General features: G+C 49.6%; 1 protein-coding gene across 3 annotated transcripts in view; it reads left to right on the forward strand.

Annotated features, from left to right (window-relative positions):
• exoc6b (exocyst complex component 6B) overlaps positions 1-17,286 on the forward strand; it is a 113,251-nt gene that overhangs the window by 22,645 nt on the left and 73,320 nt on the right. For 2 of the 3 annotated variants that reach the window (XM_031895261.1, XM_031895260.1), the window contains exons 7-16: positions 6,197-6,280; positions 6,555-6,601; positions 6,727-6,847; positions 8,018-8,089; positions 8,229-8,326; positions 9,193-9,298; positions 9,449-9,558; positions 10,547-10,658; positions 13,734-13,868; positions 15,155-15,334. In XM_031895261.1, coding sequence (XP_031751121.1) covers positions 6,197-6,280; positions 6,555-6,601; positions 6,727-6,847; positions 8,018-8,089; positions 8,229-8,326; positions 9,193-9,298; positions 9,449-9,558; positions 10,547-10,658; positions 13,734-13,868; positions 15,155-15,334 — 1,065 coding nt within the window. The remainder of the gene's footprint in view (positions 1-6,196; positions 6,281-6,554; positions 6,602-6,726; positions 6,848-8,017; positions 8,090-8,228; positions 8,327-9,192; positions 9,299-9,448; positions 9,559-10,546; positions 10,659-13,733; positions 13,869-15,154; positions 15,335-17,286) is intronic. The other variant, XM_031895259.1, reaches the window with a different exon arrangement.

Consider the following 17,286-nt stretch of genomic DNA (forward strand, 5'->3'; position numbering starts at 1 on the left):
TAACAAGGTTACAGATATATAGAAACATTGGGGTAACAGTCACCCTGCTATAGTTCCAGGGGTACCCAGGGCACAAATAAGCACTCACCCCAAATCCCCCCATAACTGGCCTTCAGGCTGGGCCCCCTTAGCCCATAACCTTGTACCCCCCGTATCCCTGCCCTTGTGCTGCTAATACCCCTTGGGTGCCCTGCTGTCTCCCTGCACTGCTGTACACTACAAAGTGCAATTGCTACACTGATTAACCCTTCACAGGATCACACGGGGCAGGTCCCCTTTGCTGTGAGTGAGTTGGATGTGCCAGAGGACACACAGTTGTATTCACATAGGAGAGAATGGGGGCCGCTCCTTAGTGCATAGCGCTGCCCCTCTGCCCCTCTCCTGCTGCACAGGAATGTAAGAACGAGGTGACCCAAGGCTTTGATTCCCTGCTGCCTGGGGGGTTTCAGTGCAGACCCCCTTGTGACCCCCAGATAAGGCCTTTGCTGAGCGATGGGCCAGATCCTGTTTGCCAACTAAAGGAAATGGTCTCCTTTGTTTTGTATAGGAAGCATCAGGGCACGAGCGAGCAGCCCCCAGCCCCCTACTATCCCCCCGCATCCCCCCTCCATCCCCGCTAATAATCAGCTGTACAGCGGCTGCTTCCGAGTGCTGTCATTTGAACTCTTAGCCCGTGGATAAAAAGGCCCCTTTTGCATAAACATTGCAATATTTATTATTCTTTGCATTTTTTCTCCCCCCCCCCCCAAGAAACCGACCCTGCGTTCACCTTGGGCTTTATGAGCGATACGCTGGTGCGTTCCCCCCGGAGTGATATGAGCGGCCCGGCGCGTATCTGGGGGGCTTATCAGCGGGACAGGAGTTCACATATTGTACAGAGGGGGTCAGCGGGCGGTCAGACTCCGGCAATCTTGGGCAAGGCACCTGTAAATACGGCGCTGAGCATTATCACGCCGGCCGGCCCAGACTTCTCCAGGAAGCGCTGAACTCTCTCAGGAAGGTTAGCGAGGGAAAAGGAGAGTGACGGAGAGGGTTAGGCTTAGGTTAATGAGCGCCGCTCACTCGCTTGGGAACCGCCGGCAAGGGAAGCGCACTAAGGGCCACTTATTAATAGCCCGGGACTGACACCGGAGCTTCACCTCTGCCCGCCATTTAGAGTTTTGGGAAGAATCTGCACTTAGTCCATGGATATATATTGCTAAAGCCTGTCCCCGGCCGACCCAAGCCGTCAGTTATAGCCTTATCCTGAGTGGGTTTCAGGGTCAGGGGCCCTGCTGGCTAGGGGGCTTTACCATTGGCTACAGAGCAGTGCGCCACTTACCGGCCCATTGGGGCACCCTGTCCCTGTGATACTATACTGTAATATATCTGGTGCCCAAGAACGCTGTCCAAGGTGCTACTTCTGATAGCGTGAATTCCCCAGCACCCCTAGCAGCACCGCTCTGCCCATGAATATTCCCTCTCCCAGCTCTGCAAAGCACCCACCGCTCTGCCCATGAACATTCCCTCTCCCAGCTCTGCAAAGCACCCACCGCTCTGCCCATGAACATTCCCTCTCCCAGCTCTGCAAAGCACCCACCGCTCTGCCCATGAACATTCCCTCTCCCAGCTCTGCAAAGCACCCACCGCTCTGCCCATGAACATTCCCTCTCCCAGCTCTGCAAATCACCCACCGCTCTGCCCATGACATTCCCTCTCCCAGCTCTGCAAAGCACCCACCGCTCTGCCCATGAACATTCCCTCTCCCAGCTCTGCAAAGCACCCACCGCCTGCCATGAACATTCCCTCTCCCAGCTCTGCAAAGCACCCACCCCTCTGCCCATGAACATTCCCTCTCCCAGCTCTGCAAAGCACCCACCGCTCTGCCCATGAACATTCCCTCTCCCAGCTCTGCAAAGCACCCACCGCTCTGCCCATGAACATTCCCTCTCCCAGCTCTGCAAAGCACCCACCCCTCTGCCCATGAACATTCCCTCTCCCAGCTCTGCAAAGCACCCACCGCTCTGCCCATGAACATTCCCTCTCCCAGCTCTGCAAAGCACCCACCGCTCTGCCCATGAACATAACCCCCCCAGCTCTGCAAAGCACCCACCCCTCTGCCCATGAACATAACCCCCCCAGCTCTGCAAAGCACCCACCCCTCTGCCCATAAACATTCCCTCTCCCAGCTCTGCAAAGCACCAACCGCTCTGCCCATGAACATTCCCTCTCCCAGCTCTGCAAAGCACCCACCGATCTGCCCATGAACATTCCCTCTCCTAGTTCTGTCCCATTGTTATTATTCTCTATAAATCGTAATAAAATGGAGATGTCCATAAAAGTGGCCACACACATTCAGACTTTATAGTCTTCCACCAAACGTTAGGTTATCAGCCATACATTTATAAATGCAAAGATCTAAAACTAACATTGTAGACTGAAATTGTAGGATAAAGCCCTAAAAATAACAAATGAGAAGATGTTCTGAACATGAAATAGTTACAGGCACCAATCGTACCAAAGTGACTCCCGTTGCAGCCCCTCAAGGGTGTCGGCAGATACACAATACATGCACAGATTTTATCCTTATCCGACCGGAACTTTCTAACCTGTCCAATTGACTAAACAACTAATTGCTATGGTACGAAAATTATCTGGACAATAATTCGGAGCCCACACATGGTCCTAAAATCGGATGAAAGCAGGTCTGGTATGATAATATCGGTGTGTATGGCCAGCATAAGGAGGTGGGATCCGCAGCTTGGCCTATGGGAATGGGCACTGCAGTGTGTGACGGAGACTTCAGCCTGTCGTACACTGTAAGTGAATAAGGAGCTAGCTGTAGGCTTTCTGTATTAGGGTATTAAAGGGCTCAGTCCCTGCCAGTCTCTATGAATGCCAGCGGGCATATTATGCTTGGCATATGCTGGGGTGAAGTGAGGTGGGTGTCTTGTCCCATGAGCGGCTGCTGGAATTTGCACTGATTGCCTTTTCCCACCGGGAGTGGAACGATCCCTTCCCATGAGAGGGGCTTGTGGCTGAATAACAGTGCCCCCCCCCCCCCCATGGCTGAGAGCCTGAGAGAGTGCAGCCTGCCTGTATCTGCCCATCTGCTGCCCTGGCTGCTGCTATGAGATAGCTGGAAACGCAGCAGGGAGATCACAGGCAGCGTCTCGGGGCGAGACTCCCTTTGCTTCTGCTTGATAAAGGCACAGGAAAGAAAACAGTGGGATGGAGGACTCTGATGTGATCGTGGCCCTTGGCTGCACTCCTGCGGCCGTGGCACCAACTCGTCTCCTAATGACCTGGTGACCCAGTATGAGACTGGGCAGAGCTCAGTATGTGGGGGTATTAATGGCTGCAGCGTTGCTCTGTTTAACCCCCCAGGATCAGGTACCGACTCCTAAAGCCCAAGGCAGGGCCTGTTATTAAACTCCCAGCAGCCCTTGCAAGCTTTGGGAAAAGGTGTGCATCCCTATTTGTGTTACGGCAACGTAACTTCCCCAGTGTAGGGTGGTAGGGCACAGAGACACATATTTGGCCATAAAATCTGTGCTGATTGGGCAGTAGAGTAACCTTCCGCTCTTACTGCCATTCTACTCTGACTGCCTGCTGGTTGTTGCCGATATTTTGGGTGTAATTCTCCTGCTTCCAGTTGAAAGCAGTGCATCTGTGGCAGTGATCTGTTGGAGCCTGCACTGCCGTTGAACCTGCCCAGCAATCTGAGCCTCCCATAGGCTCCCTCCGAGGAATTCCTGAAATATGAGCCAATTATCGATCATTTACTGGAACTCGCGTCTCTGCCCAGAAAACGGAACCGGTTACTGATGTAAATTCACATTTTAGCTTTGATTTCCCATAATGAAGACACGTGTTTTGTCTGCCAGTCCGATCAATACCCACTGGCTCCAAGCCATCTAGGCATCTGCGCTATGTTCAACTAGATAAATCCCACCGCACTAGGATATGGATTTGTAATATTAACCCAGCTAACAGTGGGGCACCCGGAGAGGCCAGATAACAGTATGGCACCCAGAGAGGCCAGCTAACAGTATGGCACCCAGAGAGCCCAGCTAACAGTATGGCACCCAGAGAGCCCAGCTAACAGTATGGCACCCAGAGAGCCCAGCTAACAGTATGGCACCCAGAGAGCCCAGCTAACAGTGTGGAACCCAGAGAGCCCAGCTAACAGTATGGCACCCAGAGAGCCCAGCTAACAGTATGGCACCCAGAGAGCCCAGCTAACAGTATGGCACCCAGAGAGCCCCAGCTAACAGTATGGCACCCAGAGAGCCCAGCTAACAGTGTGGCACCCAGAGAGCCCAGCTAACAGTATGGCACCCAGAGAGCCCAGCTAACAGTATGGCACCCAGAGAGCCCAGCTAACAGTATGGCACCCAGAGTGCCCAGCTAACAGTATGGCACCCAGAGAGCCCAGCTAACAGTGCGGCACAGAGAGAGCCCAGCTAACAGTATGGCACCCAGAGAGCCCAGCTAACAGTATGGCACCCAGAGAGCCCAGCTAACAGTGTGGAACCCAGAGAGCCCAGCTAACAGTGCGGCACAGAGAGAGCCCAGCTAACAGTATGGCACCCAGAGAGCCCAGCTAACAGTATGGCACCCAGAGAGCCCAGCTAACAGTGCGGCACAGAGAGAGCCCAGCTAACAGTATGGCACCCAGAGAGCCCAGCTAGCAGTGCGGCACAGAGAGAGCCCAGCTAACAGTGTGGCACAGAGAGAGCCCAGCTAGCAGTGCGGCACAGAGAGAGCCCAGCTAGCAGTGCAGCACAGAGAGAGCCCAGCTAACAGTATGGCACCCAGAGAGCCCAGCTAACAGTGCGGCACAGAGAGAGCCCAGCTAACAGTGCGGCACAGAGAGAGCCCAGCTAGCAGTGCGGCACAGAGAGAGCCCAGCTAACAGTGCGGCACAGAGAGAGCCCAGCTAACAGTGTGGCACAGAGAGAGCCCAGCTAACAGTGCGGCACAGAGAGAGCCCAGCTAACAGTGCGGCACAGAGAGAGCCCAGCTAGCAGTGCGGCACAGAGAGAGCCCAGCTAGCAGTGCGGCACAGAGAGAGCCCAGCTAGCAGTGCGGCACAGAGAGAGCCCAGCTAGCAGTGCGGCACAGAGAGAGCCCAGCTAGCAGTGCGGCACAGAGAGAGCCCAGCTAGCAGTGCGGCACAGAGAGTGTCCAGCTAGCAGTGCAGCACAGAGAGTGTCCAGCTAGCAGTGCAGCACAGAGAGTGTCCAGCTAGCAGTGCAGCACAGAGAGTGTCCAGCTAGCAGTGCAGCACAGAGAGTGTCCAGCTAGCAGTGCAGCACAGAGAGTGTCCAGCTAGCAGTGCGGCACAGCGAGAGCCCAGCTAGCAGTGCAGCACAGAGAGTGTCCAGCTAGCAGTGCAGCACAGAGAGTGTCCAGCTAGCAGTGCAGCACAGAGAGTGTCCAGCTAGCAGTGCAGCACAGAGAGTGTCCAGCTAGCAGTGCAGCACAGAGAGTGTCCAGCTAGCAGTGCAGCACAGAGAGAGCCCAGCTAACAGTATGGCACCCAGAGAGCCCAGCTAACAGTGCGGCACAGAGAGAGCCCAGCTAACAGTGCGGCACAGAGAGAGCCCAGCTAACAGTGCGGCACAGAGAGAGCCCAGCTAACAGTGCGGCACAGAGAGAGCCCAGCTAGCAGTATGGCACAGAGAGAGCCCAGCTAACAGTGCGGCACAGAGAGAGCCCAGCTAACAGTGCGGCACAGAGAGAGCCCAGCTAGCAGTGGGCCATATGGAGAGCCCAGCTAACAGGGGGGCACCCAGAACCCAACTTGTATCAGGGCACATGGAAGGACCAGCTTACAGGGGGGCACGCAGGGAGCCCAGCTAGCAGTGGGCCATATGGAGAGCTCAGCTTACAGGGGGGCACGCAGGGAGCCCAGTGTGCTGACTTGTACAGCAAGGGCTACAGTACTGATATCCTGAAACCCTGAAAGTTCCTAGCATGTTTTTGAAAGAAACGTCAAACATTAATAACAAACAAAAAACAGCAACTCCACTCCTGTGTGTCTCAGAGAAAAAGTTCTCCCTTTAATCATCTTTTATTGTTCTCTTATATACTAAAATGCTGCTGCCATTGGCTCATTAGCCGCTGTGCCTTGATGGAGGGCTTGCCGTGTATGTTATGTAATGATGCAGAACGGCTGTGTTTGTTATACTGAGCTTTCATCTGATTTCAGGGTTCCAGGGAAACCTTTGAGAATTACTACAGGAAGCAGAGAAGAAAGCAGGCAAGGCTGGTCCTGCAGCCGCCATCCAACATGGTAGGTTCTGTACATTATTCTCACCAGTAGCACCATATTGCACCATTAACTTAAATAATGTCCGGATGTCCCAGAAACTGGGATCTGGTATAAACAAACAAGGGTCATATGGTCACATCAACCAAATTTGGCCCCCACTGCCCTTTTTGCATATGGCGGCTCTGCCAAGCAGGACCTATTCCTCCCCTGCTGATACAGAGGTGCTTCCAGGAAAGTAATGATTATAAATGCAATTTGTGTGGTTAGTGCATCACTGCTTTGCTTCTCATTCCAGCATGAAACATTGGACGGATACAGAAAGTACTTCCACCAGATAGTAGGGTAAGTCAGCCTCGTGCTACTCACTGCAGGGAATATGTATAAGGCATAACACATATTCTGGTTATAACATTACTCTCGCTTTCCGCTCAAGCGCCCCCCTCTCTCCCTTTTGCTCTCCCCCTCAGCTTTTTTGTGGTGGAAGATCACATCTTACACACAACCCTTGGCCTTGTCAACAGAGCCTACATAGATGAACTGTGGGAGCTGGCCTTGTCCAAAACAATGGCAGCCCTGCGGACTCATTCGGTAAGTAAATACCCACCAGAGGCTGGAAAGGTCTTCTAAGGGGCCACGGTCCAATGAAAATATGAGGAGGCGAATGAATAATAAATTCCCCCTTGCTTTCCTGTTCCCTAACTGGTATGGAGGTGTTACTGGCTCAGTTTGCAGTCATGTCAGGGGCTTTCCGGCTATATCTGCCAGTTGCAGGGCAATGTAAGCAGAAAAATTGTTCTGGGAAACTTTAGGCATAACAGAAGCAGCTTGAAGCCTGTACAGAGAGCTATTATATTGCTCCCATACCCTATATGGTGGGATAGTCTGATGTATTGGCTGCCCGCACCCCTGGATGGCTAAAGGTGGCCATACACACACCAATATTGTAAGACACCTCATACATTAATACTGAATCATCAAATAGATGTAGAATTCTTTTACATATCTGACAATCCAGCTCTTACAGGAGACATATTGGATTTTGGAGCTCCCTATAGATCCTCTCAGGTCCCTGTCCTTGTTTCAAATGAGGGTTGGGCGTGTCCTAAGGGTCACTGCCAGAAGCACAGTAGGAGCGGAGTAGCCAATCACAGCCCTGCAGTCACACAAGCAAAGACAGGCTTCAGTTCCCAGGTCAGCCTAGCGGCTGATTGGTTCCTATCCTACAGTTAGGGGCGTTGAGTGAAAGGAGGCAGCAGGAAGTGGAACAGATGGGCGGGGATAGTGGGGTTTTTGTAGAAATATTCAGTAAATCAGCTGAAACACTACTGTTTAAAGCACATTTTTTCTGTATTTAGATGAGTACAGTTCATTGGTACAATATTGTTTTTCACATAAAATGTCCCCTTTTAGGTTAGTAGAGAGATAATTATTGTAACGTGTATGGCCACACAATAAGAACAAGCCCCATAGCCAGCCAAAGAGACAATAGCAGTTTTAAACAAGGCTGAAACTGCAGACTGTGCTCTGAAATGCTTCATAGAAGCTGGAGGTGAAATATAGACAAAACTAGGGCAAATATAACATCTTGTTATGGTATAAGTCCTGTTTGTCTCTAGCACTGTGAGCGTTAATCTAACCTACGACTCTCTAATAGTTGCCACGCTGCACATCAGGATTCTGGGAATTGTAGTTCCACCCACAGCTGCAGGTATGGCTCATAGATTTATCAGTTTCTCATTTCTCCTGCTTTGCTTTTAGTCCTACTGCTCCGATCCCAACCTGGTGTTAGATCTGAAGAACCTCATAGTCCATTTTGCTGACACGCTGCAGGTAGGAGTTGGTTAGAAAGGTGCCATTTTTGTTTATTATAGTCCCTGCCGTGTTTGTGCCCCATCTGCATCCTATAGACCCCTCTCTGCTTCTCCTGTAGCCACTGAGCCAATTCTTTTTGTATGGCCAATTCCTACAGGGTTATGGTTTCCCAGTGAACCAACTGTTTGACATGCTGCTAGAGATCAGAGACCAGTACAGCGAGATCCTGCTGAAGAAATGGGCTCTGCTTTTCAGGTGAGCAGATATTTGCTAGCCCCAGGTGTCTGGGCCATACACAGGAAGATTCGCTCATTTGCCAAGGTCGCCAGATGGGCGAATCATCATCTGATATGCCCACCTAAAGGTGAATTACAATGGCGGGTATAGGTGCTGTCGGACCGAGGACTCCATTCAGTCCCTGATCCGAAGGAAAATCAAACCTGCCCGTTTAAGATCTGCCAATTTTAGGCCAGATATCAGTCGGGTAGGCCTGTCGGGGGTGCCCATACACGGGCAGATATGACCAGCTGAAATCTGCCCATGTATGGCCACCTTTCGACTGTTGGCCCACAGAACAAGTTAGCCGCCCAAGATAGATCTCTGCTACTGCTGGCGAGTAACTGTTCCAAAATGCCCTTCCATTGGCAACAATGGGAGTCTCCAGTAGCAAGGCCTACTCATCGCTTCGGCTTTTCAAAGTCACACCAAGTTTCCTCCTGTATGGCAACTTTGCCCAATTTCGGAAAGCTGAAGCAATGTGTAGGCCTTTCCACTGGTGACTCCTATTGTTGCCAGAGGGAAGGCATTTTGGAGAGGTTAGTTGCACGTGGGAGGAGAGATCTATCATGAGTGACTAACTCTCTCTGTGGGACATCAGCCTTAGGGCAAAGACACGGAGCTGCTTAGTAGCAGCTACTTGTCACAGCTACTAAACCTCAGAAAATACCCTGCCATAGACAATACTGAGAATTGCCTCTGCTAAAACACACACAGAGAGAATTATCAGTAAATGATCAGCATTGTCTATTTTAGTAGCCGCGACAAGTAGCTGGTACTAGTAGCTCCATGTGTCTTCACTCAATTGAATCCTATGGGCTAATGATTTGTGTGTTTTTATCCAGAAATATACTCGATGCAGATAACTACAGCCCCATCCCAGTGAGCGACGAGGAGACATATCGAAAGTTCATAGGACAGTTCCCTTTCCAGGATTCTGAACTGGAGAAGGTAAGAGGGTGTCTGCGTGTCCATGTATAGTGAACCCAAAGTTCAGGCTGTTCATTGTATCCTCAAATTAGCAATGAAATCCATAGTAACAGACAGTTTCTTCTGCCTCCTACATTCTCTTACTAACCCCCCTTCCCTCTTGCTTTACAGCAGCAGTTCCCTAAAAAGTTTCCTTTCTCGGAATTTGTGCCAAAAGTCTACTGTCAGATCAAGGAGTTCATCTACGCTTGCCTGAAGTTCTCGGAGGATTTGCACCTAAGGTAAATGTGCACTCAGTTTGCTCTGTTTGGGGCCAGAATAGGACTCCATAAGCCCAGCCTAAGCTGCTAGTTGTTACATTCAGCTCTTCCTGAGGGGGAGCCACTGCCTGTTCTATGGACCATACTACCTGTGCACATAAAAAGGGAGGCACCTTTTCTTTTTAACTGGATTCATTCATCACCCTAATCACTTGCATTTCTCAATCTGAGGAGGATAAGGAGTGAAAAGGTCAATGAAACAGATTGACCCACAGACCCCGGAGTTTGCAATATTAATGCCTTTGAACCTTCCCAAGTGTAACCTGCACCCATCCGTCACGCTGCCCTGGGAGATAACAGGCCTAGTCCTTTTCAGCCTTATAGGCGGCTGCTGACAGATCAAAGGCGCTTCCATTCAGTAGCCTTTCTCAGCAACCCGCTTGGAAGTGTAGTTGTATTAGGCCTGGCCAAGGGGAGATTTAGGCTTCATTCCAAATCCCCTTTCCATGTGTAGCAAGAAATATCATTTAGACCTTCTAGGCCATCGTGGCCAGCTTGGGTTTAGATCAGCTCATTTGGCAACCAAGCCTAATCAGTGGAAGTGTATGCCCAGGGATACTGTTGCTTAATCTTCACCTGCTCATCAAAATAGTTCATTGTAAAAGGCAGCTGAAAATTCAGAATAGTAACATTCTCTACTCAGCCAGTTTCACATTCCGTACAGCGATGGCACATTTATATACATATAAGATACTGTTTGGTGATTTCCCTATGGGACCAAACTGTAAATTATATCCTTATAAATGGTGCTTAGTGATGATAATAAATTAAGTACCCCATGTTGTGAAATATGAGGATATTAGAAGTAACCTCGGAGTTCCATGACCTGTATGAAAGCACTCGGCCTTTGGCCTCTTCTCTGGTGATGGAACTCCCCTTTATTTTACTATATATTCACTATATATTGATTGATTTGTGCAGTTGTTCAGTAACACGCCTCTCCCTATAGTTCCACAGAAGTGGACGACATGATCCGCAAGTCCACAAACCTGCTGCTCACTCGAACGCTAAGCAACTGCTTGCAGAATGTCATAAAGAGAAGGAACGTGGGGCTGACGGAGGTAAGGCGCTCGTACCGTGACCCGCCATTTTGATTTGATCGTGTAGGTGGGCATATCGGGAGATGATCCGCTTGCCTTGGTGACCTCGCCAAGCAAGTGGATCTTACAGTGTATGCCCATTTTTACTTGGATACGAGTGCCTCACTGCCCCGCCCCTCCATTTTCCCTTTGGTTTCTTTCCATGCTATTTATTACATGAGCAATATATCCCCTTATCTGCGTGTGAGGTACTATAGCCACATACTTGCTCCATATGGATTCAGACAGCAGGGTAAGATCGTTCTGTTCCAGATGAAGCATCTCCCCCCCAACCCAGGGAAAGCTGTGGCCCCTGGTAGTAAAACACTGCAAGACGCATTCAAAACATCCTGCGGAACGTTTCCCAACACAACAGGCAAAGTGTGTGACAGATACGGGTCAGCTCTCGGCCATGAACGTTTAGTCAGCAAGGAAAGTGCCGCCTTAATCCTGCACTCTAAACTCCACTCTGCTTGGAATGATATTTGGGTTGAAGATAGCGTGAGAGGGGGCACGGAATCTCTCCCCTCATTCTTCTGAGGCTGTCGTGGGCGCACAAGCGTTCTCTGTTTGTTCTGCACTCAGCCGGCCACCTAGAATTCTGGCTGCGGGACTGAGGAGACGGCCGCGCATGAACGCTCAGATGCTCCGCTGAAATCGTATAGAACGCGGCCTGGGGACGATGCGGCGCGTGTTTGTAGAGCGCAGACAAGTTGCATAGCTAGAAACGCATTTTTTTTTTACCCATAAAAGATTTGCAGAAGAATGGGGGCTCTAATTGACGTGGGTGTCCCGGCTTTAAAGAAATAATAAAGGGGAAATAAAGGGAAGATTATCATTGTGATTTAAGTTGTTTTAGGGCCCCCTCCTTGAGTTATTGCAGGGACAATGTATGTACAAATATTTTTATTTCTTTCTCAGCCAGTGCTTGTAGGAAATGGGATTTCTTTCTCTTCTGTATTTGTTTGGTTTGTGACCCCAGAAGCACAGAGCCCATAGGCACTTATTGTTTTATCTAGCCAAGAATTTACCTGTTGAGGCGCAGTAGCAGCTCCCTGGGTGGTCGGGGGCTCATTTATAAACACTGGGTAAAAACACACCTGGGCAGTAACACTGGGTAAAAACACACCTGGGCAGTAACCTATAGCAACCGATTGCATGGTTCTACCTGCAGATGGCTGAAAAACTCTTAATTACTGATTGGTTGCTGGGGGATACTGCCCAGGTGCACATTTGCCTAGGGTTTTTTAATCAGCCCCTATTGCTTTGGCTGTTGCCATGCATGGAATATAGGAGCAACCATTTTTTTCTATTGACATTCGCTGTCTCCCGGGGGTGCTGGAGGCCTGCAGTTGTAGTCATTGGAACTGTAGAAACTTGTGTAAAACGCAACTGGAGGGCTGCAGATATAGAACTGTGTAAGTGGCTAGGCATATGGTTCTGGTGGATACTGGGAATTGTAGCAAAGGAGACATATCATATAAAATTTGATTTATTGAGAAATTCCACTAAAACCCCACTAGCCCGCCCACCTGTTTCACTTCCTGCTGACTGAATTCTCTGAATATGCAGGGGGGCCGGCGGCACTTAGTACACTGCACTGTAGAATAGGAACCAATCAGCAGCTAGGTTGATAGGGAACTGAAGCCTGTCTTTGCTTGTGTGACTGCAGGGCTGTGATTGGCTCTCCCCTTCCTACTGTGCTTCTGGCAGGGACCGTTAGGACACACCCACCCCTCATTTGAAACACAGACAGAGACCTGATAGGATCTACAGGGAACTCCAGTAAAGGGGACATTTTTACAGACTGTATTTAATTTTAGACCAATCTGAAACCAGCACCATGTATTATTCACAATTGCCTACAAAATTAGGGTTTTTTTTTTCCATTTATCCAATATGTCTCATTTAAACCCAGCTGGAGTGTGAGAGATGTTTAACCCAATTTGTTCCCATTTTAGATAAGCAAGTTCTTGTTTATTCCCTGTGTATGTGCCAGTAGGTGCCTATGTACATAGATGAGTGAGTGTATGTGCCAGTAGGTGCCTATGTACATAGATGAGTGAGTGTATGTGCCAGTAGGTGCCTATGTACATAGATGAGTGAGTGTATGTGCCAGTAGGTGCCTATGTACATAGATGAGTGAGTGTATGTGCCAGTAGGTGCCTATGTACATAGATGAGTGAGTGTATGTGCCAGTAGGTGCCTATGTACAATAGATGAGTGAGTGTATGTGCCAGTAGGTGCCTATGTACATAGATGAGTGAGTGTATGTGCCAGTAGGTGCCTATGTACATAGATGAGTGAGTGTATGTGCCAGTAGGTGCCTATGTACATAGATGAGTGAGTGTATGTGCCAGTAGGTGCCTATGTACATAGATGAGTGAGTGTATGTGCCAGTAGGTGCCTATGTACATAGATGAGTGAGTGTATGTTGCAGTAGGTTCCTATGTACATAGATGACGTGAGTGTATGTGCCAGTAGGTTACTATGTACATAGATGAGTGAGTGTATGTGCCAGTAGGTTCCTATGTACATAGATGAGTGAGTGTATGTGCCAGTAGGTTACTATGTACATAGATGAGTGAGTGTATGTGCCAGTAGGTGCCTATGTACATAGATGAGTGAGTGTATGTGCCAGTAGGTTCCTATGTACATAGATGAGTGAGTGTATGTGCCAGTAGGTTACTATGTACATAGATGAGTGAGTGTATGTGCCAGTAGGTGCCTATGTACATAGATGAGTGAGTGTATGTGCCAGTAGGTGCCTATGTACATAGATGAGTGAGTGTATGTGCCAGTAGGTGCCTATGTACATAGATGAGTGAGTGTATGTGCCAGTAGGTGCCTATGTACATAGATGAGTGAGTGTATGTGCCAGTAGGTGCCTATGTACATAGATGAGTGAGTGTATGTGCCAGTAGGTGCCTATGTACATAGATGAGTGAGTGTATGTGCCAGTAGGTGCCTATGTACATAGATGAGTGAGTGTATGTGCCAGTAGGTGCCTATGTACATAGATGAGTGAGTTCCTGTATTGCCTTCTTCTCCTTGTAGCTTGTACAGATCATCATCAACACCACCCACCTAGAGGTCTCCTGTAAGTACCTGGAGGAGTTTATCACCAATATTACCGGCGTTCTGCCGGAAACAGTACATACCGCCAAACTCTACGGCCTGACAACATTCAAGGTGAGTTGACCCTCTGCACCTCAATGAGTCTGTGACCCTGCCTGACATGTGTGGCCTATTCCTATTGGCCAGCTCCTCACATCTGTTGCAACCACATCTCCACTCTGCTGTCCAACATGGAAGCTCCCGTTACACCTACACTGTTAGTAGCTCATAGCACCCTGGACAGGCTATGGGTATAGTTCTGCTACATATTGCAGGGCCTCAGGCTGCCCATACTGTGTTCCATAGAGACCCACTTATGGCCTAGATTTGCTTATGATGGAATAAAGGTGGCCGATAAAAGCTGACAGTCGGCAACTTATTGAACAATAAGACCACCCCTCTGTAACTCACAATCTTATTGGTCAGATATATGTGCAGTTGGAACATACGTACCAATGCACAAGCAGATAGCACATGTTCCCCCGTTTTTCACCCCCCCCCCCCCTCTCAGTGCGCTCCAGTAGAACCTCCACATGTGACCGTCTCTTCTGGGCTCCGCTGCTGACACTCTGTGTATGTTCCCACATTGTGCTGAAGCTAAGAGGCGGCCAAACCTGCTTTACTGCTCCGTTCAGCCGCTTGTCATTGGCCAAAGAGAGTGATTGCTCACAGTAGTCGTGCTGCTTTGCACAAGTGATCGGGGTGTTTTGCAAGCAGTGCCTAAGCACAGGGAAAATATTTTGCTGGGCTAAAAATAACAAGTGTTACAGAGCAGTGCATTATGGGCTAGTTCAACTTCCATGTTTTGGAAACACTGTGTCCCCTTTAGGAACTTTCTGAGAAGTGTAAATACAGGTACTGATGGCAGAAAATAAACATTCCTCCGTGCAGTCAGCCTATAGATGGGCAATGATTGGCTTAAAGCAGAAATGTAGTCCTATCCATTGCCTTCATCATCACCATCAGTTATTCTGGATACTGATGACTTGCACCAATGAGAAGCAAGAATTGATTTGGGCTGGCCTAGGGGTGGTTGTTGTAAGCAGGCTATGCAAATGGTAGGGTCCAATCAACATCTGCCACCTCATCTGACGTAGGGTCCATTCAAAATCTGCCACCTCATCTGATGTAGGGTCCAATCAAAATAAAAAAAAAATCAATCAAAAAGTCACCTCAACAGGATTTGCCAATATTCTGTAAATTGTAGCCTTGGAATCTAGTGTTCCTCATATTGGATTCAATATGGCGCCCCCGGTTCTGTCCGCCTTCCAGCAAGCACTTTCCTCCTGTTTATAACTGTCGCCCATTGCTACCAGCCCTGCCCACGTGGCACGTAACTGGGAATTGCTCTGTTCCTGTAGGACGCTCGCCAGGCGGCAGAAGAAGAGATCTACACCAACTTGAACCAAAAGATCGACCAGTTCCTGCAGCTAGCCGATTACGACTGGTTGGCAGCCGATTCCAGCACGCAGGCCAGCGACTACCTTCTAGACCTTGTTGCCTTCCTAAACAGCACCTTTGCCGTCTTCACCCACTTACCAGTAAGTGACCTGACTGTCCCATTCCTGGGCAGTAGTGCAGTTTATTTTAGTACTATGGCCTGGCCCGGGCTGGCAATCTGTGGGTTCTGGCAAATGCCAGAGGGGCTGCTGTAAGGTGCCACAGACAGTCACTATTTATTGGGCTGGGGGGGGGGGGCTGTTTTTGCCTCTGGGTACTGGGAATGCCAGGGGGGCTGTAAGGTGCCACAGACAGTCACTATTTATTGGGCTGGGGGGGCTGTTTGTGCCTTTGGGTACTGGGAATGCCAAGGGGGCTATAAGGTGCCACAGACACTCACTATTTATTGGGCTGGGGGGGCTGTTTATGCCTCTGGGTACTGGGAATGCCAGGGGGGCTGTAAGGTGCCACAGACAGTCACTATTTATTGGGCTGGGGGTGCTGTTTGTGCCTCTGGGTACTGGGAATGCCGGGGGGGCTGAAAGGTGCCACAGACAGTCACTATTTATTGGGCTGGGGGGGCTGTTTGTGCCTCTGGGTACTGGGAATGCCAGGGGGGCTGTAAGGTGCCACAGACAGTCACTATTTATTGGGCTGGGGGGCTGTTTGTGCCTCTGGGTACTGGGAATGCCAGGGGGGCTGTAAGGTGCCACAGACAGTCACTATTTATTGGGCTGCGGGGGCTGTTTGTGCCTCTGGGTACTGGGAATGCCAGGGCCTATTTTGTATCCCCATTGCTGGTTTGGTTTGAGGGGTTGTTAATCTGAGTGGGGTAAGTACCTATACAGCAGCCTCTATGGTTGCAGGGAGACTTTGGCTACAGGGGGGGTCCAAAATGCATGGTCTGCTGTATAGTAGCCCCCTCTCCCTGGCCCGTATCTTTATAATAGCGGCGCAGTACAGCGTGACCAAGTTACTGAATGGCGCCACCAGGGAACCCACAGCCCTTGCTTTCTGTGTGTGTATGGCACTTTGAAATCTGAGCGACTCCTCATCCATCTTGTGAGCCTGGTAAGTGGCAGGACCCTTCCCTCCAACTGCTGTATTTATTGAAGCTACATTTCTGCCCCCCCCAGGCTACCGCAGACACCCACTCCAGAATGCCGGTGAGTAGGTCCGGGCGCTGCCGGTGTTCGGAACTAGGAGACCTAAGAGCTAAAGGTCACACTGTAATGAGGGGGGGGGGGCAATATTTTCCGGCACGAGTGAGCTTGCTACTAAATGCAGAGGCGCTGGGTGTACGAGTTGAACGCATGCTTTATTATAAAAATAACATCTCTTTAACCAACATTTTCCATTTTGTGTTTGTTTTGCATGAGGTGTGTGGTTTGTACTCGTTAGGGATTGCTTCCCTGTTATTAGAGACAGTAAATCTGAATGGGGGGCCCTAGGCATCCCGTGTGTGTCCCCCCCCGTCTGATGAGCGGGAGGAGAGTGCAGGGGATCACCGTTACTGTCGCCATTTTATAATTCTCCAGGGTACAAACTAGAGGAGGGCGGGCCGGCCCAAAACCTTTGTGTTGGGAGGGTTCTGGCTGAGTTCTTCAACCTTTCCCTCCCGCAACCTTATTTTGCCTAGCTTTTGCCTCTGTTAGCCTGTATTAATAGGCGCAAAAAAGCAGTAATGTAACAACTTATTTTTCAACAACTTTATTTGCAGTAACGTTCAAAGCAACATTCTCCTCTAGGGCGAAGACACACAGAGCTACTTAGTAGCAGCTACTTGTCATGGCTACTAAACGCCAGAAAATCCCCTGCCATAGACAATAATGAGAATTGCCTCTAATAAAACACACGTAGAGACAATTATCAGTAGAATATCAGCATTGTCTATTATGTAGCTTTGACAAGTAGCTGCTATTAGTAGCACTGTGTGTCTTCACCCTTAGGGTGAAGACACACGGAGCTACTAGTAGCAGCTACTTGTCGTGGCTACTAAAATAGACAATGCTGATCATTTACTGATAATTGTCTCTACGTGTGTTTAGCAGAG

The sequence above is a fragment of the Xenopus tropicalis genome, chromosome 1 (assembly GCF_000004195.4).
Source record: "Xenopus tropicalis strain Nigerian chromosome 1, UCB_Xtro_10.0, whole genome shotgun sequence".
Lineage (NCBI taxonomy): Eukaryota > Metazoa > Chordata > Amphibia > Anura > Pipidae > Xenopus > Xenopus tropicalis.